Source organism: Rattus norvegicus, chromosome 2 (assembly GCF_021556685.1).
Source record: "Rattus norvegicus strain SHRSP/BbbUtx chromosome 2, alternate assembly SHRSP_T2T, whole genome shotgun sequence".
NCBI lineage: Eukaryota > Metazoa > Chordata > Mammalia > Rodentia > Muridae > Rattus > Rattus norvegicus.
The window spans coordinates 93,982,540-94,005,765 of record NC_141535.1 but is presented as its reverse complement, the minus strand read 5'-3'; the positions used below and the strand labels follow the sequence as shown (position 1 = coordinate 94,005,765).

Below are 23,226 nucleotides of genomic sequence, written 5' to 3'. Positions count from 1 at the left end.
AAAACAACTGAATTTAAAAGATCATTTGTACATAAATGTGGCTGGTTCAGTGTCCACAGCTGTCAATAGCATAAATGGCCGTTGGTGGACATATGAAAATCCAAACACAGTGTGGGGGATATACACAACAGACTGCAGCTCCTGGCAGGTGATCCAACAGAAAAGGGTACTACATTCACTGATGAGAGAAGCCAAAACACCAAGGCTATGCACTGTATGCGAAACGTCCAGAGCACGGACAAATTCATCAGAGAAAAAAGCCAGCCGGGAGGGGAGTGGAAGTGGCTTCTCAGCCAGTGCAGGGCTCCTTGGAACAGGGGAACGATGTTCAGATCCCGAATGACACCAAGACCCTGACTATGCTGCGTGTCGCTGAACTGTCCAGTATGAGACACCATTCTAAGATCTTACAGAGGAAGCTAGGAAAGGGGGCAGCTGAAATGTCTCCAGAAATCAGGCTGAAGCCTGGAACAAAGAAGAAAGGAAAGAAGGGAGGAGGCTGGCCTAGCCCATAATGCAGCAAAGGACGAGGCTGGTGAGCCTGTGCATCCGGGGTCTGACAGTGTGGCTCTCAGACAAGGCTGGTGAGCCCGTGCATCCGGGGTCTGACAGTGTGGCTCTCAGACAAGGCTGGTGAGCCCGTGCATCCGGGGTCTGACAGTGCAGCTCTCAAACAAGGCTGGTGAGCCCGTGCATCCGCAGTCTGATGCACCCCTGACTCCCATGCCCACCCAACCCACACATTCTGTCACATGAAAGCCAACTGGGATCACTTTGTCTCCTCTGCCCTTTTGAGACTCTGGACTGTGCAAGCTCACGCTGCTTTCTCTCACTGTGAGTCTTCTGCCATAAGCTATTACCAGGTGCTCTGCAGACCCACAAGGCAAAGCACAAGGTCCACAACGTCCCTCACCTTAGTAAGTTCCCGTCTCAGCTCCTCTTGCTCCTCCTCTGTGAGTGTCTCTGGGGCACTGAGCATGGCAACAGCATCCTCTCCTTCCTCAGCCACTGGCTCTGTCTTCAGCAGACCTTTAGTGTTAAGGAGGAAAAAAAAAAAAACATGTCAAATGTGAAAAACTAAATCCCTCTGTAGCCGCTCGGCTGTCCCAACCAGAACAAAGTCATTGAGGTTACAGCTATCCACTTTCTGTGTATATGTACGCTCAGTGAGATGGCTGTCTCAGGGAAAGATGAAAGAAAAACCCGGGACAGCTAATAAAAGCCACCAATGTAGCATGCTAAACAAATGAACTAAGAACTGCCCTTCCCTTGGCTTCCACTAATACTTCAGGCAGGATAATTACAGCAGAGCGGAAGAATGGGGTCCCACCATGATCCACCTTTATACTACATACGACACATGCCTACAATCCCAGCACTTAGACAGAGACGAGACCGTCACTAGTCACAGCTGTCTTCGGCTGAGGTCAAGTTCACCAGCCTGGGTGACAGGAGATCACGTCTCAACAATACAAGCCTGCACAAGTAAACCAGCAGACAATGGATGAAGGATGGTAAATCCTGACCATGGCCCTCAGAGAAGACTGTGCTCATGCGCTCCCAGTGTCAACTGTATAAAGGAACCAGGAAGCAAATCAGATGCCCTAATGAAAGCTGGTTCTGCTTCTTCTTCCTGTGTGGCAGCAAAAGCTCACAGCTTTTACTAAAACTGTACCTCACCGGGATGAGCTTTGAGAAGCACCCAATGCCATGGGGAAGGTCAGCCCCCACCTGAAATCTCGGTGCCCAGGAAGCAGAGATGGGAGGGCTGTGAGTGCCAAGCCAGCCTGGGGTATACAGTAAGGCCCTGCCTTGAAGAACAGCTCTGTTGCTATGTAGAGACAAGACCGACAACAGCATTGGAGACTTCCAAATCCACTGTACCTGAACAGAGCCACGGGGCCCACTATGAAGACCACATTTCAAGAGAGTGCCAGTGTGGCAACTGTCTTCAGCTTCCCGCTTTCCCTGCCCAAGCCCCAGCTAAAACGTCAGGTAGAAAATCTAAAGAAGCCACCAAACCCCTCAATTCTATTTTACTAAGGTTTGAACGTCAGATATGCCACATGGGGTCTATTGCTTTTATGTCTGGACCTTTGGCCCTATCAGATGGCTCTGTTTCTGAAAGGTCATGGAGAAGACAGAGCCTCAACAAAGGAAGTGTTGGGGGTTCACAGCCTGGCCTGCCTCTGTCTTCTGGGCTTCCTGATGCCGTTAGGACCACCACCTCACACTAACACTAAGCCCAAAGCGTGACCTCTCAACTACTGACCTGAGGTACACCCTTCTCGTCTCACACTGCTTTTCTTGGGTATTTATCACCAGCAACGAGAAAACAAATACATATTTTAATCTAATTTTTAAAATCAAAGTGAATTCCAAGAATCCGTTTCTTGGTCTGTGTAGCTTTGGATGTTCTGGAACTCACTACGTAGACCAGGCTGGCCTCGAACTCACAACGACCCTACCTGCCTCTGCCTCTGGAGTGCTGGGATTAAAGGCCTGTGTCACCACCACACACAGCCTACCATGTCAAACTTTGGAGCAGAAAGCATCATCGGCCCTGCTGACAAGGCCTCTTGTCTCAGGAACCAAAGTGGCTCTGCGTGGGTGATGCAGTCACTGGGCTTGCCTGGGCCAAACTCCCCACACTGTTATCACGGATCTTGTTTGCACTCATTTTGACTTTTGTTGTATTGACACATGATTTGATTACTGAATTTCTGGCGCCTTCTTAGACTTTACGCTAGTGACTCACCCTGCCCAGTCTACACGCTCATTCCCAGCATTCCCAGGTCACAGATTCTGCTGCCATCAAGGACCAGGGAAGGCTCCCTCTGCCTGTAAGTCCGTCATCCCACCACACTCACGTGACTGAATCAGTAACGTGGTGCCTCTCCCAGCATGACGATGGCACACAGCAGGCGAAGGACATGTGTGTGGGCGGGAAGAGAGCGCACTGCCGGGCCGGCACCACGATACATGTAAGGGAAGCACATGAAGCCACGAGAGCCATGTGTAGCTGTGCGCACATTCCAGAAGCACTCGACTCGGGCTTTACTGTGTACTAACTTTTAGAGGTAATTAATAATTATCGTAATCACTAACACGGCAGTACCAAAACAGTGGCCCACGCACAAGATGTGAAAGAATTATTAACAGAGCAGAAGTGATACAAATAAGTTCGTTCACACTGTACCAACAGACAGAGCTCGAGGCTTTCAGAAGCAGAGGCAATACCTGGTAGACACAGTGAAGGGGAGGGGAAGCCAAAGAGCCCCGGCACATGGCACGGGCGTCCCGGGACAAGCTTGAAGGGGAAGCCCAGTTTGCCTTAGAGAGGCCAGAGCTGCGGGATACCTGCCAAGGAGAGCTGAAAACGGTGTGTGGAGTGTGCTGCAGTCAGCCAAGCTGGGAGGGAAGAGCCAACTAATAACCTTTTTTAAAAATCAGACGGCGTTGTGGGATTCAGAATTTGCTGCGCTGGGTTTTGGTCTTGCTTTGGTTCAGGGCTTTCCTCACCACACTCTACCCCTCCCCATCCCTGGAATGGCAATGTATACTCAGTCCCATCATATCCTCAAAGTACATGATCTGCTTTTTGGTTTTTATTTTACGGGGGTTAAAGAGTTGGTTGTAAACACTGTTGAGACTGTGAAAGACTATGGGACTTTTGAGGTCGGACTGGATACATTTTCTATTATGCTATGACTACAAGCCCATGGGGGACAGGGAGTGCAAGGGGTGGCTGCAGTGGGAATGGTCCCTGTAATAGGCTCATACGCCTGAACACTCGGCCCCCGTTTGTGGAACTCTTTGGGGAAGATTGGTTACATTGGCTGGCTGGAGGTATGTCACTGGGTGTGAGCTTTCCTGTGCTGCCTGCTGTCCACTGCACGCTGCCTGCAGATGAGGATGTCAAAGCTCTCAGTGCTGCTCTAACACCATGCCTCTCTGCTGGACATGAACCCGTAAGCAAGCCCCGACTAAACGCTTTCTTTAAAGAGTTGCCTTAGCCATAATGTCTCTCCACAGCAACAGAACAGTATCTAAGATGAGTGCTAAGATATCTTGGAGTCCCCACTGAGGACTGCTCAAGGACTATCTCCATGGAGGAAATCTGATCGTTACTTTTAAATCTTTTGGCACCTCCTTGTTTTAGAAATTCAGCTCAGCCCTTAGGTCAGCATCCAGTCACGGGGGGCACCCAAACTTCACGGGTCACTGTGAAGCAGGGTGCTCCTGTGTCACATACTGTCGGGAGCAAAGCCTGCATGTGCTCCTGCACTCATCCTCCATGTCAGACTGTCTGACAAAGGGACTGCGGATGCAAGACTCCAAGCATGTGAGCCCCCACCAGCCAGCGAGACACAGAGCTAAGCAGGGGGCTTGAACTTACTGTGCGGCTCAGGACTAAGTTCCTGATGACAAAAGGACTCTGACCAAAGAGGGTCAACAGAATTCAAGTGCTAAGCTCTGCCTTCTGCAGCAAAAGCCCTTCCATGCTTTTAAACAGACATAACTGTGCAAGCCTAGGGGACAAAGGCAGTATCAAATCGCTAATGCACGGGACCTTCAACTCCAAAAATAATCTAAGATGGTGCTGACAAAGGGTGGGAATACTTGATCTGAAAAACATTATAATTTGTCAGGATTTTAGCTTCTGGATTTTTGAATCAGGCATTTTCAACCAGTAAAGTCCATATAAATATCCCCTAATCCAAACAATGACAGAAAATGAAAAATCTGAAATACATATAGCCCCAAAATACATATAGCTTCCTTTCAGACAAGGAATACTGAAATAGTTCATTAAGCCACCTAGAAAGATAAACGTCTCAGAAACAACAACAGACTTTGGCAATGCCATACTTGGCTTCAGGACCACCAAGATGACTAGAGAAAGTCAGCCAGCAAGGACTTGGTCTGCTTTTCTCACGTTGACCTGCAGGGGGCAGCAAATCACTGGTATTAAACTTTAAAGGAACAGATTAAGATCCTCACCTGGGGCAAAAGAACAGATGCAGTAGAAGTACCAAGTAGAGATGCTCAAATCACAACTGAACTGTGCAGTCATCGCTTATCTCTTAAATAGACCACTGGCCGAAGCTGGTCCAGCAGGAGCTTCCTCTGAACCTGAGCTAAGAGGTCCACAGTCAGTCAGTCATTTACATGCTGCACTTCAGTGACTGCATGGGGATTTCTATCACCACTTAGAGATGAGGAAAGAGGCTTGCAAAGGCTGTGCAGCCAACCGAGTCACACACCGTCGCAGGATACGGTTGGGGTTTCTGAACCCAGACAGTCTAATACGAAAGGAGGTGCCCCAAGTCACTGACCTAAAAACAAAACTGAGAAACAGAAGGCAATAATACCTGAACCCCTGCATCAGGGAGCCATAGCAATACTACCAAACCAAACCTGGGGTGAGGACGTCGGGACTCTTTTCTCCAGTCGTGAACGTATGTTTTGCCTTAAATCAATTCCTAGGTGTGAGCCTGTCTTCCCTATGCTCACTCGTGTACACAGTATGGAGGGACGATCTAGCTTAGAGGAGAACACATCACTTTCTCATGCAAATCACAAAAGATAAGAAATGAGACTGCTACGAACACTCCAACAAACTTTGTTCTTGGACTTTAATGTTCTTTTCCTAAAATCCAATGGGAACCTATTTTAAATGACAATATGACTAGTGCCTATTCAGTTTCCCACACCAGCCACCGTGGGGGCAAACTGACAAGAGATTCTCTGCTTGATCAAGTGTTAGTCAGGCCCCTAAACCTTCTCTCAGGCCATCTTCCTACTTCTTTGTAAAATCCAGTTTGAGCAAACAAACCTACTAAGTCAGTTTAAGCCAAACCCCCATCCTTATCTGACCCCCTCCATACCTACAGGTCCCCTAATGCCCCATCCCCAGGTGACAGCTCAGACTCCTGCCTAAGCACGCTTTCACTACAATCATTGTTATTCATGTTCCATAGAAGCAAACAAGCAAAATTAAATCAACGTCTAATGAGAACAGTGATTTCTACTCAAGGTTGCAGAGTTTATCTACAGTCAGACCGGACTAAAACTCGAGGGTCTTTCTTATGCTACACACTTGCATGCTCCATACAGTTTGCCTTAGAGAAATACCAACATGCAGGGCAGGGCAGGGCGGGGCAGAGAGCCAGGACTAATTCTTTCTCCACGGAAGCTTTGTGTGTCTATGGCTGGAAGTCAGCATCTGAAGGATTGAATCCAGGTGACAGACACTGGGCATCACTGCCTGCCTTGGGTTACTGGTAGTTTAGCTACTTCCTTAACTGTCTAATGAAACATCATCCCTCCATCTTCAGTACCAACCAGGGAGATCCCCTGGTGTGGCCCCAGTGGAGGCATGGCCAGGGTATATGGCTCACTTACAAAGTCCCTCCTGCAGCAGGGTAATCAGAAGCACAGGCTGGGGAGAGCCAGGAAGCTACATACTGCCCAACAGCCAGCTGGGGACATGGATGACAGCTGAACCATCTCAGGATAGAGGAGGGAGGTGACAGGCCACACGGCACCACTGCACAGTTTTACACGCTTCGTCTTGCTGTACAGTTGCACGACTAGGCCATCACCGAGAAGCAGCAGTGCGCCTCCTGCAAACAGTTTCAAATCTGGAAACTGGACTTCAGTAGCATAGACAATCCCAGACCATTTTACGGATGCCTCATTTAGCCAAGGTGCAGCAGAGACACTGTGTGGGAGAATACACAGTTTCTGACATGAAGAACAGTGCAGGTCACGCATGAGGGCGTTTTTTAGAAAAACCTCAACTTTCTTTAAAAATATGCCCAAGGGTATTACAGCCATCACACACAGCCCAGTACATCTTCAAGACACATAAAATTTAAAGAGAAGGAAGGGAAAGCCACTGATTTTCAGTTAAGTGGCAACATTTTACATCTCTATGACAATAATCTTTAAAAATATTGTGATCTGAAGTGTGTCAGACTTGCTGAGTTGCCTTCAGTGAGCCTGGGAGGACAGGATTGGTTGGGTCTACCATGGCAGAAATCTGAGCATGAAGGTGACCGGAGGTCGGAGGGGCAGGCGGCCAACAGGAGAAGAACAGAGAGCTCGGCCCTGAACACGGCGCCACTTCCAGACTATAAAGGTCTGGTATCGATTCACTATCATTTCATCTCAGAACTCATGCTGCCTTCAAACAGAACAACTCTTAGTATTTTACTTAAACACATGGATTGGTTAAAGGATTACTTAAAGTAGGTTTCTTTCTTTTCCCATAAATGACAATTCATCCACCACATACCCATTAATTTCAGTCAAGAATATAAATGTTATGGGGACAGTATCTCACTAGATATAGGCCATGCTGGTGTCAATGACTACAAGCTTGCATCACAAGCCTCACTCTAAAGTCTTTCAGTTTCTGCAATCCAGGCACAAACAAATGTGGCAGCATGCTGGGGTTTCCTGGCATGAAAGGGGATGGATACAGTAGGGTGCCCCAACCTGGACCCCCACATAAATGGTTGGCTCTCTGCCTTCACCTCTGACATTTATTACAACTAAGACTGCTTCCCTTCAAGATTCCCTATAGCAACCGTGACTAACACATTAGCCATCTTCATATGCTGCTAGATCTGGAAACGAATTCTAAAGTCAGGTTAGGTAATGCACTCCTCCTTAGTCCACACAGTTGGGAGGCAGAAGCAGCTGAAAAGCCGAAACTTCAAGGCCAGCCTGGTCCACACAGGAAGTTCCAGAGCAGCCATGGGTACACAGAAAGCCGTGTCTCAAAAAACAAACAAACAAACAAAGCAGCCAGGTATGGTGGTAGTGCATCCATTTAATTCCGGCACTTAGGAGGAGGCAAGTAAATCTCTAGGAGTTCTAGGCCAACCAGAGATACAGTGAAACACTATCTAAAACAAAAGATTTAGCATAATTTCATTTAAACATATCACTATACAATACAAGGATAAGAACACTGGAGGAGGGATGACTTTGAGCAGCAACAAGAAGCAATGAGATATAAAATAAGACGTTATGACAATGTCTGAGGAAACCTGTACCTTTGGACCATCAGTCTTAAGACACTGAATCTAGCACCCCATGGCTGATCAGGAACACGCCCTGAATAAATGAATTACAGGAATCCCACAGGTGGGTGGAAAAAACAATTCTGGTTCTACTGATGCCTTTCTTGAGCCTTTTCTTCTGTACATTGCTTTTTATTCTTTTTGTTTTTACCTGCAAAGGTTTTCTTACTTAAAAGACATTAAACATTGCTTACAGCTCCCAACTCACTGTTAGCTCTACCTGAAGACAGCTGCTATTTCCAAAAGTGTGTGCATAAAGATCATGCAGGTGTGAAACTGTCTGGGCAAGCTCAAAGGTATTCTACAGAGAGACACTTCTGCCCCTCCCTGGCTATCAGCCTCCTGAAACAGCGTACCCCGAGGAATTGAATTTGCTGCGGGATTCTCATGGTGGGGAAAGGTTGAAACCCTGTTCCTGCCTGAGGATTCGCCTCCCAGAAAGATTTTACAAGCACTGACAACTTGGAAGGACAGAATTGAAACACAGTGATTTCTCAGTGGCTGGGCAGTGACAGCCAAGGCCATATGCTGACCAGGAATGCTTAGCTATGCATATCTCTCAACTGTGATGTCTTCAGTGGATGGTCTCAGCTATCAGTCAACTCATGTCAACCAGATTGCATATGTTCTTCCCAACGTAACAGTGAATGAACTGTATTTCTCCCCACGTCACCATTGCTTGTCGTGATGAGAACAGATCGTGAAGCCTAGTTTGTTAGGGCTTCAGGGCTCGACTTAAACAGCTAGTAATTGATGAGGTGCAAATGATACCACAGAAAGAAAAAGGTGAGACAACAGCAGTTCCCAAATGATGTTGTAGGGTGAGGCTCTCTGCTGCATGTCAGCCTCCGGACACTAGAGGTCAGTAGCAGCCTCACAACCAAACCAATGCCTGCAGGGGACAGACAAATCTGCCCCAGGTTGAAGATTGGGGACCTAAGTAAGGCACCTGAAGATCTGAACAGACAAAGAGACACTTGTCCTCTGAGGCATCATCTTCAGAAGATGGTGCTGCAGGAACAGAAGCAAGGGCTGTGCAGAATTGGGTCCCCAAAGGCTGTCCTTTCCCCATAACTAGTCATATTGAGAAGAATAAAACCTTGGGGCAAAATGAACTGGGTAATTGTGGTCAAGGTGGCCCAGGAACAAAGGAGGCTAAAGAAATGACCCATTTTATCTGGCAGAAGATCCAGGAAGCTCAAGAGCAGAATTGAGTAATGTCAGGGTCACTGAGGAAGAAAGGAGACAAAGCAGGAAGGGATGTGGTAAAAGGCGAAGATGAGGGGGTGTGGATGCCATAGCAGCCAGCCATCAGTGCCTCACTCGGGGGATTAAGACACACACACACACACACGTGTAAAACACATTCACAGTTCTGTACCATACTCAAGGAAATGAAGACAGAGACACAGACAGACAGACAGACAGACAGACAGACAGACACACACACACACACACACACACAGGTAAAACACATTCACAGTTCCAAATGCCTGGCTGCCCTCTTCCTAAAAACAGACCTCATTAAATCTTTCATCTTTCAAGGGAAAAAGGCCATCTTTAAAAGCCTCCAGTTACTTCAGAGCATCTTCTTCCTCCCTCCAAACACCACAGAAATAACTGATAGCTGAGACCATCCACTGAAGACACACAGGTTGGCCATGGAGAAATTTGGGGGTGCCTGGAGAGAAGTCACCACTATCATTAAATTTCCTCTCTGTGGATAGAGCTCTCTTCAAGCCTACTCTGGTTTTCATTTGTAACCAACAGGTAAGTTGTTCTTTAAGATCTCTGCCATCATGGAAGACCTGTAAGATTCAGTCAGCAAAAGAGAAGGGTTGATACATGAGAAAGCAAAGAATAAAGCAGAAATAGACTCTGCATTGAGGAGCTGTAGCTTGACTTTTCACTCTTTTCAGAGGTTCAAGTTTGGCAACATTAAGTACAAGATTATCTTCGTTTGCCTACCAGGCCTGGGGGTTGAACCTAGGCCCTTATGTCTGCTAGGCAAGACCACCAGGAAGCTGCACCTCCAGCCCGGCTGTCAGGTTATTTGCACTGTTCATTTCCACAGTCACCAGCAAAGCCAAGGGTGCTAAGGGCCTGTATCTTCCTGAGTTTTCCAGGAAAATTCCAAAGAGGAAGAGATTCCACAGGGTTGCCCTGATGTTGTTTATATTTGATGCTAATTCCCCTAAAAGAGGGGGCTGCCTAGGAGAAGGAATGAATCACTACTCAGGTGACTTCATCAGAACTTTCTCCCCATTTTAACTTGTAAAATAAAGGTGAGAGCCAGTGACTGGGCAGGGGAAGGGAAGGAGGAGCTGAAGAGTTGGGGGGAGGGGGAGGAGGAGGAGGTGGAAGGAAGATGGAGCAGAAGCACATGGCCTAGAGAAACCATAGGTTATAATGGATCTCATAGCTGGGAAATAAAAGTAGTGTAGTGTTAGTTCTGCCCAATCTAGGCAGCAGCTTGTATTCGTATTGTGTGAGTTGTGTTTTCTTTGCACGGGCTTATTTGGGTTGGAGAATTTACCACAATGAACAGCCGCTAGGAGAGTAACCCCACAAGGGCTCCTAGAACGGAAAGGATAGTAAAGGTTGCCAACTTAATACAGATGGTGTTGACAGGCACCGCAAAGAATGGAATACAACATCCATGTCCCGGTGGCACTTAAAAACGAAGTAAAACAAACAACAAAACCAACAGTAAAATCCCTGACCAGAAAAGACATGCTTGGATGATCGGCCTGATCTGTAAGGGCTGTCACCAGCTTCTGTGAGGGAGCAAACAGGTAGCATGTTCTAGGCCCTGTGTAGATGCACAGCACAGCATAAAGCAAACCACTGGTTTGGGAATTGAAAAATGATTGTTAGTGCCAGCTAGGCTAACCAGACGTGGGCACACCAAACACCTTTCCTACATCTAGGCTCACATCTGTAAAGACCAGGAGGTGTCCTCCTGTGACAGTTCAACCACCATCTGCTTTGCTTTATTTACATTTATTATGGTTGTTATGATGATGATGACGATGATGAAGAAAGTCTGTGACAAAGTCTAACTATTGCAGTCAAGACTGGTCTCAAAACTAGCCTTCCTGACTCAGCATCATGGGCTTCATGATTCTCCTGCCTCAAATGATACATGAACTTCGTAGGCCTGTATTCCAGATGCCAACATACATCACATATTCGAGTTTTCAAACTAAACTGTAAAAGCCACTTAGCAGGAGGATTGCTGAGCACGACAGAAAAAATGGAGTAGAGAAGTACCAAAGTGTAGACAGGTACACACACTGCAAACCACTTTCATCCCTTTCACTTGCCCCACCACCTGCCTCAGATTATCTGCACACCAACAGAGCCTCATTGCTTTCACCTTTGTCCAATGATGGCTGAAGGTGTTTGGATACAATCCAAAGGATACTTCTTGTTTAGGTACGTGTTCCTTGCCTTTGTGAGTAGGCTACCTCCTGGCGTCAGTCCTCTGCCTGCACAAGCTACCTGCTTATTCAGAAAGAACACACTGACCAGGTAATGGTGATATGTGTCTTTAATTCCAGCACGTGGAAGGCAGAGACAGCTGGATCTCTGAGTTAAAGGCCAGCCTGGTCTACAGCGTGAGTTCCAGGACAGCCAAGGCTACACAGAGAAAGTCTGTCTGGAAAAACCAGAGAGAGGGTGAGAGAGGAGGGAGAGAAGGGGGTGGAAGGGAAGAAAGGGGCAGGGAATTCACACTGGCCAAATTCCAGATTTAACTTTTAAGTAGAAGTTCCAGGTTCCTCCCTCTTTTCAATTACAGACTTCCTTAATCCCACCACCCAAAAGCGGGCTCCCTCACCTGCTCTGTTCTGACAGAATACTGAAAGGTGGCCACACCCTTAACTAGGAAAGCAGGTGGGGGGTGAAGAGCAGCAGGTGAGAATGAAAGGATTTAGGGCGTCTTTCCCAGGCCTTGCTGGGAGCCTTGAGGTTGCTCGCCTGCCACACTGGCCACTCTCAAGGCTTTATTGACAGCTCCACCTTTCCCTCTGTGGGCCCTGCTCTGATCCACACGAATCCACACGTCAGAACTAGGTCCTCCCTCCTTTTAAGTGCTGGGTAACGGGAAAGGCCAGGGCCCATATGGGTCACAGGCAAGAGAAGTGAGAAAATGAGAAGAAAGAAAAAAAGTTTTCCCCATGCCCATCTCCCAGCAGACATTACTAACAGTTGCCAGCTTCTAGAGGCTAGTGTTAGCCTGTACCTGTCAACATTTGTCGGTTTCTGAAAATCCAGACCATACCTCAAAGGCGGTTACTTAGTGGAGTTGAAGCATGCTATTGGTTACTGTATCGAGTTGAAGCACGCTATCCCAGCGCACACCTGGGTTCTGCAAACACCCAAACCCTTGGCAGCTTAGAGAGGAGGGGCCACAGTCTGCCCTTCACTGTCTTCTAGGTTTCCCACGCTCTATTGCTTAAAAAGAACAAAATGTAACCAAGTCTTCACAGTAAGGAAATGATTAACTTCTTCTGGGAAAGCCGAGTTGCTTCCTTGACTCCTTACAGAGGAGTTCACTGAGCCACCTCTTCTCCTCGGCAGGCAATAGGGGACCGCAGGCTGACGGCGAGTGAGGCTGTGCCCATGTCTGCTGGACCCTATGCAGGGATGCCCTGCTTATCAACTCGGACTGTCATAGCCAGCTTCCCGCCTTGTGAACAGGTCCGTGCCTCACACCAGAGACAACGGCTTCCAGAGGTACGGTGGTGAGTCTTTACTTTTCCTTTCTAGAAACTCGGTGGTGTAGGTTATTTGTCTAAATGGCTCTTGGTCTTCCCAAGGGAAGTCCAGGCCGATCAATTATCAGCTTGATAATTGTGATATCATTAGATCACACTCACCAGGCCCTCAGATGAGGTGAATATTTTTGGATGCTTAAGCGCCCTTTACCAAGAAAGACATAACCTAGGCAGATTTTAAAACTGTACACGCTATCTGAACCCAAGACCCCTCCATTGTCATCTACCGTCACTGCATACACAGAAATGGTGCCAACTTTAAAATCCAATGTCCCACGCTAAATAGTTAACAACCAAGAACTACCCCTCCATGTTGAGTCAGGTCGTAGGCGCACGGTGGCACCTGGGCACGCCTTCACACTAACCTAAGAACCCCGGGTCACTCCTGGGTTTGACCAGAGTGAACGGAACTAACTACACAAAATCAATAGTTACCAACGTTCTGTGTAGGTGAGCCAGGCGGCGACGCGTTCCCGCTCGGAGAGAGGTAGAGATAGTTCTTGTTCACTCCGGAATCGAAATCGAACGGGGACTGGTAATCATCAGACAGCTCCATATCTCTACAATCCATGCCAGGTGATGGCAGAGAGCATGGCGCTACAGCAGCCTGCAATTGCTCCTCAGGCCTGGGACTCCTGGGCCAAGGCCCGGCTGAGGAAAGGAACTGGTGCTTAAAGTCCCGCCCAGCTCCGGCCCTGATGTGGCTTCGCTCTCAGCAGCAGATCTGTAGTGACTCCTCCCAGCACCCTTAGGAGGGCCCTGGTCACCACCTGTTGCTAATTTCAGTGGACAAAGAACAACCTGGGCAGAGGGAGTGGCCTTTCCTCTGTAAACAAAGGAGGGCCCCCACTCCCCAGCCGGGTTTAGATGTACAAACACTAGATACTGGCAGGAAGATTGTTTAAAATACAATTTTGTTAGACCAGTCAGCTGACCACATCCTCGCCAGGACAGACTTAATCTTCTAGGACAAGGGAGGATTATCTGTCAGTAATCTCCCCGCCAATGCCATCTGGGTGATACTTTTCTTGCACCCTACGTTACCACAGAATTCTGAGAGCTTGGCACACCGTGTTAGCAACCAGCCTTCTAAGCATGATACAAAAATAAAGCTAGACCCATCATCGCCTTATTTCTAAAGCAGAATCTGAATAACTGTCAAATTTTTTAATCTGACTCTTTTTGGAAGAATGATGTTTTTCTCGCACTGAAAACACACGAAGCAGCTGGAAGCTAGCTCCCAAGCTGCCACTGTGAGCTCCTGGAGTGATCCCCTCTAGGCCTCCTGGAGCTCCAGCACCTTTGTTTAAGCAAAGTCATGCAGGCCCTGAGGTTGCTACAAAGAACTAGTTTCCTTTGGCACACCCACCAGGCAGAAAGGGAGCCACTAGGAGCTCGCTTGTAAAACTTTTCAATCACCAAGTTCATTTCCTCCATCCCAGGCCTCTCTCTAGAACCTTCCCGAGCTCTCCAGAACCTTCCCATGCTCTCCGTGGCCTTTGCTAAGACCCAACAGCACTTGCAGGCCCTTGGTGGAACTAAGTTAAAGGGAGGAAATATTTCCTTGCCAGGCATGGTGGCTCATGCCATAATCACATTACTCAGAAACCTGAGACAGGTGGTTGCCATGACTACAGTGAGAGACCCCATCTCAAAAACACAAAATAACTAACTGAATTAACACTTATACTCGTGTCCTACCTTTTCATATCTCATCACATAATCTCGGGAATGTATTTATAATCACTGAAATAGAGGAGCTGAACTTTTTATTGTATTGTATGTGTGTGGGCTAGAGTGCATGTCAGCAGGAGTCAGAAGAGGTTGATGAGTCCCCTAGAACTGGAGTAACAGGCAGCTATGAACCACTGTATGAAGTTGGGGGACTGAACCGGGGGCCTCTGTAAGAGCAGTAAGCAATCTTAACCCCTAGGCCATCTCTCCAGCCCCCAGAAGCAAAATGTTTTAATGATTAGCAAACTGTCAGAGTATGCCTAGTGTACAAAATCTGTAAGACGTCCACATTCATCTCAATTTATGACTGATTCTCCTTTCCGTTCTTTTTGGTTGGTCTTGTGTACTCTATGGAATGCCTTTGTCGGATTTAAACTTTTTGAGAATTTATTTTTAACAAGAACATCTATTGTTTCCTTCTTAACAATACCAAGATTTTGGCAGTTACAAACACTGTTTAATTGAAATAATTTATTTTCACCAACAGGTGCAATAGCTCATACCTGAAATCCCAGAACCAGAGATGCTGAGACAGGAGGACTCCCACTGCCCTGTACAGAAAGGAGAATAATTCCATTTTCTTTCAAAAGTCAGGTTTGCTACAGTCCACGATGTCCTTCACTCTGACAAGACCCAGTGAGAGTTAGTCCCTGGCCTAAACACTGGTGCAAAGGCATCTATCCACCCATTGCCCCTCTGGCTTCCCTTCCTGAGCCCCCGCTGTTAAAAGGTTTCCTTACTCTGCCACCCACGGACACACCCCAAGCCTCTGTTGACATCCACGCAGCATCCTGTACCCAAATTGCTGTACTGTATTTCCCTGACATCGTACATCCTTTAAGACCATCACGTCTTCTCAGAAGGCCTTCCGGTTCCTCCCATCTCTTCTCCATTCCCGGCATGCACATGTGAAGCACCCATCTGCCAGCCAGACCTCATGGCTACAGCCTCCCACCACAGCGTCTGCTGGCCCTACCCTGAATACGGACAGGGCTTATAACCAGTAGAGAATAAAACCAGCCTTATTTTCAAATGTGAGGGCTAAGAATCTAAGTGACTGTCTAAAAGTCTGACTTGTCTACTTGCTAAGCCCCTTTCAGGCCAGTGCTATGAATCCCAGCTCCTTCCCCTTCCTATCTGCAGGCAGACCGGTTCAGACAGTCCAGCCTTGAGGATGATGAACACATCCAAGCAGCCCCAGAAAGAGCGTGGGTCGGTTCCTGGAATGGCAGGCTCGAGGTCTGGATAACAGGGCGAGGGAGGGGGGCTGAAAAAAAAATAAAAATGTAGCTTGGGAACCAACCATTGGGAACCAACCAATAAAAGAGCCAGAATGATAAGCCTTTATAGTTACTATATACTTTTATAAGAAACAAACACAAGGATTTCGAAGTAGGCAAAGAGAGCATAGAAAGAAAATATTAGGAGAAGGGGTGTGGCTAAGTAGAAAGCACTTCCCGGTCATGCGTGTAGCCCGGGCTTGACCATGGCTGCATGGTAGGTGGATGGGTGGATGAATGGATGGACTGATGGATAGATGGAAATGACAGACGGTAAATAAAAGGTAGTTCACTGCTATAAAGGCCCCTCTGGAGATGATGTGCACAGTGCAAGAGAGGCAGACAGACAACGGGAAAGGACACTCAAAAAGGCCCAAGGACCATCCAAACATGGGAACAGGGAAGCCTAGGGGCATGGCAGGTCTTTTTCCTGTGGGGCTCACTGGTCCAAGAACAAGTTGGCCCTGGGTGACAGGTATTTCCACAGGGCTATCTGGAAAATACTTCAAAATCTGCATTATTTTCTCCTAAACTTCCCAGGTCTGACCTCACATGGGTTATGGTCAATTGTACAAAGGAAGTTGTCCACCAGGAGCCACGAATCCTCCCCTTGTCATCTGCCACACCCTTCTGCGATCTGCCAGGAGTGTTCTTGCAGGCCCCAGGGTGGCCCATCTTCTCCCTTGTCTCTATCCCTTGAAGAATTCCTGACCACGTACTTACCCCACGACCTCTGAGAAAAGCCCACCAGAGTCCCTACCTGTTCTTGTGTTTCAGATGTGGGTCAGACATACAGCATTGTTCAGAGGTGTGCCTGAGGGGTAGCTAGCTGAACAGCCCCAGTCAATGTCGTTCCTAACACACTGAGCAACAGAAGACAATGACTTTCTCTAGAACCTAAGCTGTCTGCCGCTGGTGGAAGGGACTCGTTCCTCCACTTGCCAAGGCGAAAGAGACCAGTGACCAGACTAGACTGGGAAAGGACAGAGGGAGAAGGCGGAAAGGGATGGCGGCACACTATGTGAGCCCCTGCATGGAGCTACAGTAGCCTAAGGAATGAATATGCCCTTCTCTTGGGGTTGGAGCCAGTGGCAAGAGACCTGGGTACTCACTTCCTCTTTTCCCACTATCCTACAACTGACTGTGCTTCAACCAACTTGATTTTCCCAGGTTCTGTGTTGTTTGGTTTTGGGGTGTTACAGATCAAAGCCACAGGCTTGCACATAGCAGGAACACAGCCTATCACTGAGCTGTGTCACCAGCCCTCAGCTGTTCTGTTGGTTTTGGTTTGGTGTGGTTTTGGTTTGGTTTGAGACAAGGTTTTACCATATAGCACTGGCTAGCCTCTTACATAAAGCACCCCTGCCAAGGCCTCCTGGGTTCTGGCATTACAGGCTGGTACCACCATTACAGGCTGGTACCACCAAGCTCAGCCCAGCTTCTTGAACTAATCCTTAACTTGTCCTAGACAATTTTTCTCAGACTTGATTGTCCTCTATAGATTTACCTCTATATTTTACCGATCCTTTCTCTAGATTTTATGCTTATCTGACTCGCTTATCAAGTTGTATTACTCGACATGCTATTACAAACAGTATACATACAGAAGATGCTCGTTTTAGACATAACTGGGAAACAGAAGTAATACAACGGCCTTCCGGGTAGATGACTTAAATGCTAACAGAATGTGTGTATGCAGAAGTATACACAGGTAGTAACGTGATGGTGGGAAAATACATGTTTAGTGTGGAACATACCTTTTCAGCTTTTTTAGTTTTATGAATTTGTGTGTGTAAGAGTTTCGCTGCATGTACATCTGTGACCACATGCATTTCTGGTGCCCAAGGAGGTGGTGAGCCTCCACGGGAGTGCTGGCAACAAAACCTGGGTCTTTTACAAAATCAACAGCTCTTAACTACTGAGACAGCTCTCCAGCCTCGAGAAAATATTCTTCATAAATTAGTAATCAAACAGTTTCCTTACAGATGTTCTTCTTTTTATGTTATGTGTATCAATGTTTTGCCTGCAGGCAAGTCTGTGCACCACATGCATGCCTGGTGTCCACAGATACCAGAAGAGGACATTGGATTCCCGGAACTGGAGTTGCAGGGGTGGTGACACGGGGTTCACAGGAAGAGCAGCCATTGCTCTTCCCTGACCCATTTCGTTCATTTGTTTTGTTTTGTTTTGTTTTTGAGAGCAGGTCACATAGCAGGACCTACATTTGCATAACTAAAGAGTTCGTGAGAGGCACCAACCACAAGAGGCAGTAGGTGTCTAACAAACTCAGACACTTGCTCATGCAGAGCAGCGCCTGCAGAGGGCGCCCAAGGACAGTGCAGAGGTCCAATAAGAGCAGGCACTGGGATGTGTGCAGGGCCTGACACCTTAAAAGTTTCACAAGCAGAAAGGTAAGTAGGGCAAAGAACTATATAAAAAAAAAAAATGTTTCTGTCTACCTGTTAGTGCATTATCTAGTGGGTCAGAATAGTCCCTCTATAAATGAGTCACGTAAAGAAATATGACTTGAAAACTATGTCCAAAATTAGGAACTTTGGTGGCAGGCCCCTGAAAGGCACCTCAAGGTGAGAGTACAGGGCTGCCCAAAAGGGAACCAATGCCACAGTTATTTATTTAATTTGCCCCTTAGAGGGGCGCAGGGCAGCATTCTTCAAGGAAAGCATCAACCTTGTCAAAGCTAGGTAGAGGCTGTGACAACGATCTGTATGAAGGACTAAAAGCAATGTTAACTAAATATTACACTTAATCATAGAATCCGCCCTATAACGAAGGGAGAACACACCACATCTTTGGCCAGGTGTGGCTGCACCAGCCTAAGATCAATCCCTTCATTCTGGAGGCAGAGAGGGACCACGATTCTATAGCAGCCTGGGGTGCAGAGTTCAAGGCCAATCTCAAGTTCACAATGAGAACCAGTCTCAAAACAAGTGCTGTGGGTGTGGCTCAGTGGGCAATAAATACTTGCCAACTTCACACGCTTCTGAGTTTGATATGCAGCACCACAAAAAAACTGACAGACAGACTGAAGTCTTGAGAGGTCCGGGGCCTAGCATATGCAACTTCCTTTCAGACAACTTCAGAAAATAAGCGTACTGTGAGTATCCACATACCCCTACACAATGAGAAGCAGCCAGGCCCAACTTCAGCCGGCAGCCACCTAAGAGGAGGCCTTGACTTCACAGTCCTTTATCACGTAACTAGGGGGCGGCACACTGTGGGAAATGTGTCATAGTAATTTCATATCTGTGTGGACATCAGAGTGTGATCACTCTCACTTACAGATGCGCTGTCTATGCCTGGGCCCATTGTTATATTAGGGACCTGTGGCTATGACAAGAGACCGAGATTGAATTCTAGAGGAAAGAGTTTTGGCTCGTAGACTTAGCTGTAGTCGCTGTGGGCCTGTGTCGGAGCAGAACATCCTACAGTAAGACAGTGAGTGGTAAAGGCAGGCTGCCCCGCTGACAGCTGAAAGCCAGGAAGCAGGGAGAGAAATGGCTGGGGTCCCAAGCTCCTCTTGAAGGGCACACTCTCGATGATCTAAACTGTCCCAGGGCGGTGGGCAACACAAGAAGCCTTGGGGGACACTCTAGAGCTGAAGCACTGCAACTGTTAACTGGCACACCATCCGGCCTGTGACGGTGCTCACCGTCCACCAGCACCGTCTACACAGATTCGCCTGGACATGAGCAACTCTAGCCAGAGGGGGTTGGCGTAGGGTGTGTGCTTATTCTCCTCCTACAATAACAATTCACAAACTGCGGTGAGCACGGACCTGCCTACCTCCCTGTAACTACTCTGAGTCTGGAATTATAAATACAAACTTCCTGGAACAACGGCTCCGTATTAAAAGGGGGTGAAAACTTGTCCAAGTCTGTTAATGGCGTATCCGAGAGCATCGTGATCTCTGTGGTGAGATTATCAGGAGACAAAGAGGTTTGCCTGAGCTGAACATTTCCAACTTGCTGGGTTTAAAGAGAACTCAGCAGGGGTTCAAAAATTCCAACTGCTAGGCTTGAGAGGAAAAAATGAGCCAGTGGACGTAACTGTCATTTGGGAAAACTTCCGTGCCACTTACACAGCTATTCCCGGCAACTGGAGCCTGCTTGAGAGGAGGAGTTTCTCAGAACAGCGGGCACTTACTTAACGTTGACCACAAACTGCAGTCACCAGCAAGCTGAGACACAGCGAACTGCTCCAAACACGAGTGAGTACTACAGACACAGAAATCTGGCCGGCCAGATCCAGAGGTCAGCCATTGAGAACATCCACAGGGCAGCCTGCTGGTGCAGGGTTTCCCTGTAAGCCCAGCACTCCACAGCTAAAGGCAGGAGGGCCAGGAGTTCAAGGCACGCTCCACACTCAGCAACGCCGTGAGCTTGAGATCCACCTGAGTCACGAAAGTCCAGATCTGTAATGAGATCTGATGCCCTCTTCTGGTATGTCTGAAGACAGCTGCAGTGTACTTATATATAATAAATAAATAAATCCTTTTTTTAAAGTTTTATTTTTTTATAGCATCTCTCTCTGAACTCACTACTCTGGTAAAGAAACATTTTATCCAGCTCCACATTTTGTACCCTTTCCCTCTTAAAACGAGAGTTGGATACCAAAGCCACAGCAACAATTACCTTTAAGCAATGGCTAGCAAGCACAGAGCCTGACATCATAAAAGGATCTAACTACCATACCTGCATTAATTACTGTGAAGACATTTATGGCTTCCTCTCAGTTCTACAGGGTCTTTACTGAGTGAGTATTATCTAACAGAAGACATTACATAGGCCTAATTTATTACAGCGGTCTTTCTTAGTATTAAAGAAAAGACCACTGAATTTGGCTCAGTAGGTCAAATGCTGCCTTGAAAACTTGATGACCTGTATTTGAGCCCCAGAACCCACATAAAGGTGGGAGGAGAGAGTAATTCCTGAAAGTTGTCCTCTGACCTCCACAGGCACACACACAGACAGACACCCATCCATGCACACACAGTAATAATTTTTTTATAAAGAAAATCACTTTCCCAAAACAAGTATCAAGAACTTGGCAGTCATATCATTCATCAAAGGCAATACTTGGTATTAATAATCTTACTTAACATGGCTAACAACTAACCCAATATTCTCTTATTCTTATGCACACAGCCAGACTACATTGCTAGTTCCCTTGCAGCTAGATGGGAACATGTGACTACACAACTAGACTACATTACCCAGTATCCCCTGAAGAGCCAAATATGGCCATGTGACTACACAGCTAGACTACATTACCCAGTATCCCCTGAAGCTAGACATGGCCATGTGTCTGCACAGTAAAACTACATTACCCAGCTTCCCCTGCAGCTACCAGGTAGTAAGTTCTAGCCTAAAGAAAAAGATATGTATAGCAAAGATTGTTGTCCATAGCATTGAGCTTTTGGAGAGTATTGCTATAGCAAAATATAACATAAGTCTACTAACAGACATAGAGATTTTCGAGTAGATTTTGTAAATTTCTCTGCTAAAATGACCTTATCCCCAGATGAACATCATGGTATTGGCTGCCCAAAAGCGTAATTGCCACTGAATCAGAGCAACACAGCTAGAATTGAAGGTAATGGGCTCTATACATTCTGCCACAATATGAAAGCCAAACCCAAATGATCACAACAGAGATGGGAAGAGTTTAAGGCCAGCCTGATCTACATAATGAGTTCCAGGACAGCCAGAGCTGTATGTAGAGACAGAAAGAAGGAGAGGGGAAGGAAAGGGATGGGGAGGGAATGAACCAAGACAGTCATTCACATCACCAGACAGAACAAAACAGTTCGGGCGGCAGCAACTCCGGTAAGTAGATGCACGAGTAAGAATCAAAGTGTCCCAGATTTATAGAGACACTTCCTGTGAGGAGCCTCACCCTGGCAGAGCTGGTCAGGGTGTCACCAAGACAAGAGATGCTGTGAACAGAACGAGTACAACACCTGCCTCCACCCTACAGTCATCATCGCTTTAGTCATGTCCGCCAGCAGATGATGGATGGATGATGGATGGATGGATGGATGGATGGATGGATGGATGGATGGATGGATGGATGACGATTGAATGATTGAATGAAGAGAATAATGAGCAGACCATGGGATATTAGTGAGCACTAGAGAGGAAGGGGCCACCCAACAAACCATGGACAGATGCATGAAGGGACCGTAAATGGCACTGCTAAGTGACAGAAGCAGTTATACTGTAACAACCCAACACTGCAAGAAGCAACCACAGAGACCATAAAACAAACCAAAACCAGTCCTGACCAGCTGGCTGCCAGGGGTTGGGAGACTGGAGGATGAGTACCTGGAAGTTTTAAGATGGTAAAATTATTTTTGCAGGATCCATACCGGAGCTGTTGTGTTTGAATGTGACGTGTCCCCACAGGCCCCTGTGGTTGACCACTTGAATTGGTGGACCCTGAAGCAACTACCCCAAGTGTCGCTTTCCCATGCTGCCCTGCACTATGTGTCTGCACTGTATCTCCTCCAAAGATGTCACCAAGTGGATCTGGGTCACCACGGCTTTCTACAGAACAGCTGTAGTCAAGCCAGGCCGTTCTTTTCAGAAGTCTTGTCAGACACCGTCTGAACCTCCTATAAGCAGAAGCACCTCCATCACAACAGTAGCTTCGCCTATCCATGCACCAAAGCTGGTCCTCACAAGGATTGTGCGCCAACCCTGAAGTCTACTGTGCTCCTCAGTGGACACACCAAGGGCAGATGCCTCCTGAGGAAAGAGAAGCCAAGGTGACATGCATGAGCTCAACAAGCAGAGCAAGACAGCAGAGCCCTCGAGGTCTCCCTAGTGGGAGAAGGGGGTCAGAGCAGCAGGCGGTCTGAGGGAAAGACCTTAGCTACGGTGTGTCAAGATAGGGATGAAGGAGTACTGTCGCCGGGAAGGAAACACTGCATCGACTGACTGGCTAGCTAATTTGTTTTATTTTGTTGACTGGTTGGTTAGTTGGTTTGGTGGCTGGCTGCTTGCTTGCTTGGACTTGGTTTGGTTTGGTTTGATTTGGTTTGGTTTGGTTTGGTTATCCAAGACAGCATTTCTCTGTGTAGCCCTGAGAACTGGCTCTGTGGACCAGGGTAGCCTCGAACTCACAGAGATCTGGAGATCTGCCTCTGCCTCTCTGCCTCTCTGCCTCTCTGCCTCTCTGCCTCTCTGCCTCTCTGCCTCTCTGCCTCTCTGCCTCTCTGCCTCTCTGCCTCTCTGCCTCTCTGCCTCTCTGCCTCTCTGCCTCTCTGCCTCTCTGCCTCTCTGCCTCTCTACCTCTCTGCCTCTTGAGCGCTGG

General features: G+C 47.4%; 1 protein-coding gene and 1 long non-coding RNA gene across 14 annotated transcripts in view; one reads left to right on the top strand and one right to left on the bottom strand.

Moving 5' to 3' along the window:
- Tpd52 (tumor protein D52) overlaps nt 1–23,226 on the bottom strand; it is a gene marked incomplete at its 5' end in the record, with an annotated part of 81,286 nt that overhangs the window by 19,179 nt on the left and 38,881 nt on the right. For 5 of the 9 annotated variants that reach the window (NM_001401807.2, NM_001429764.1, NM_001429763.1 and 2 more), the window contains 1 exon segment: nt 914–1,029. In NM_001401807.2, coding sequence (NP_001388736.2) covers nt 914–1,029 — 116 coding nt within the window. 9 annotated transcript variants of the gene reach the window in all.
- LOC147996173 (uncharacterized) lies at nt 12,497–18,323 on the top strand. Of its 5 annotated transcripts, none has more exons than XR_015674341.1 (5): nt 12,497–12,588; nt 12,681–12,836; nt 15,099–15,205; nt 15,755–15,850; nt 16,432–18,323. It is a non-coding gene; the product is annotated as an uncharacterized LOC147996173 (long non-coding RNA). The 5 variants fall into 5 exon arrangements; XR_015674342.1 differs by having other exon boundaries at nt 12,507–12,588; nt 15,099–15,200; XR_015674339.1 differs by lacking the exon at nt 12,497–12,588 and having other exon boundaries at nt 12,643–12,836.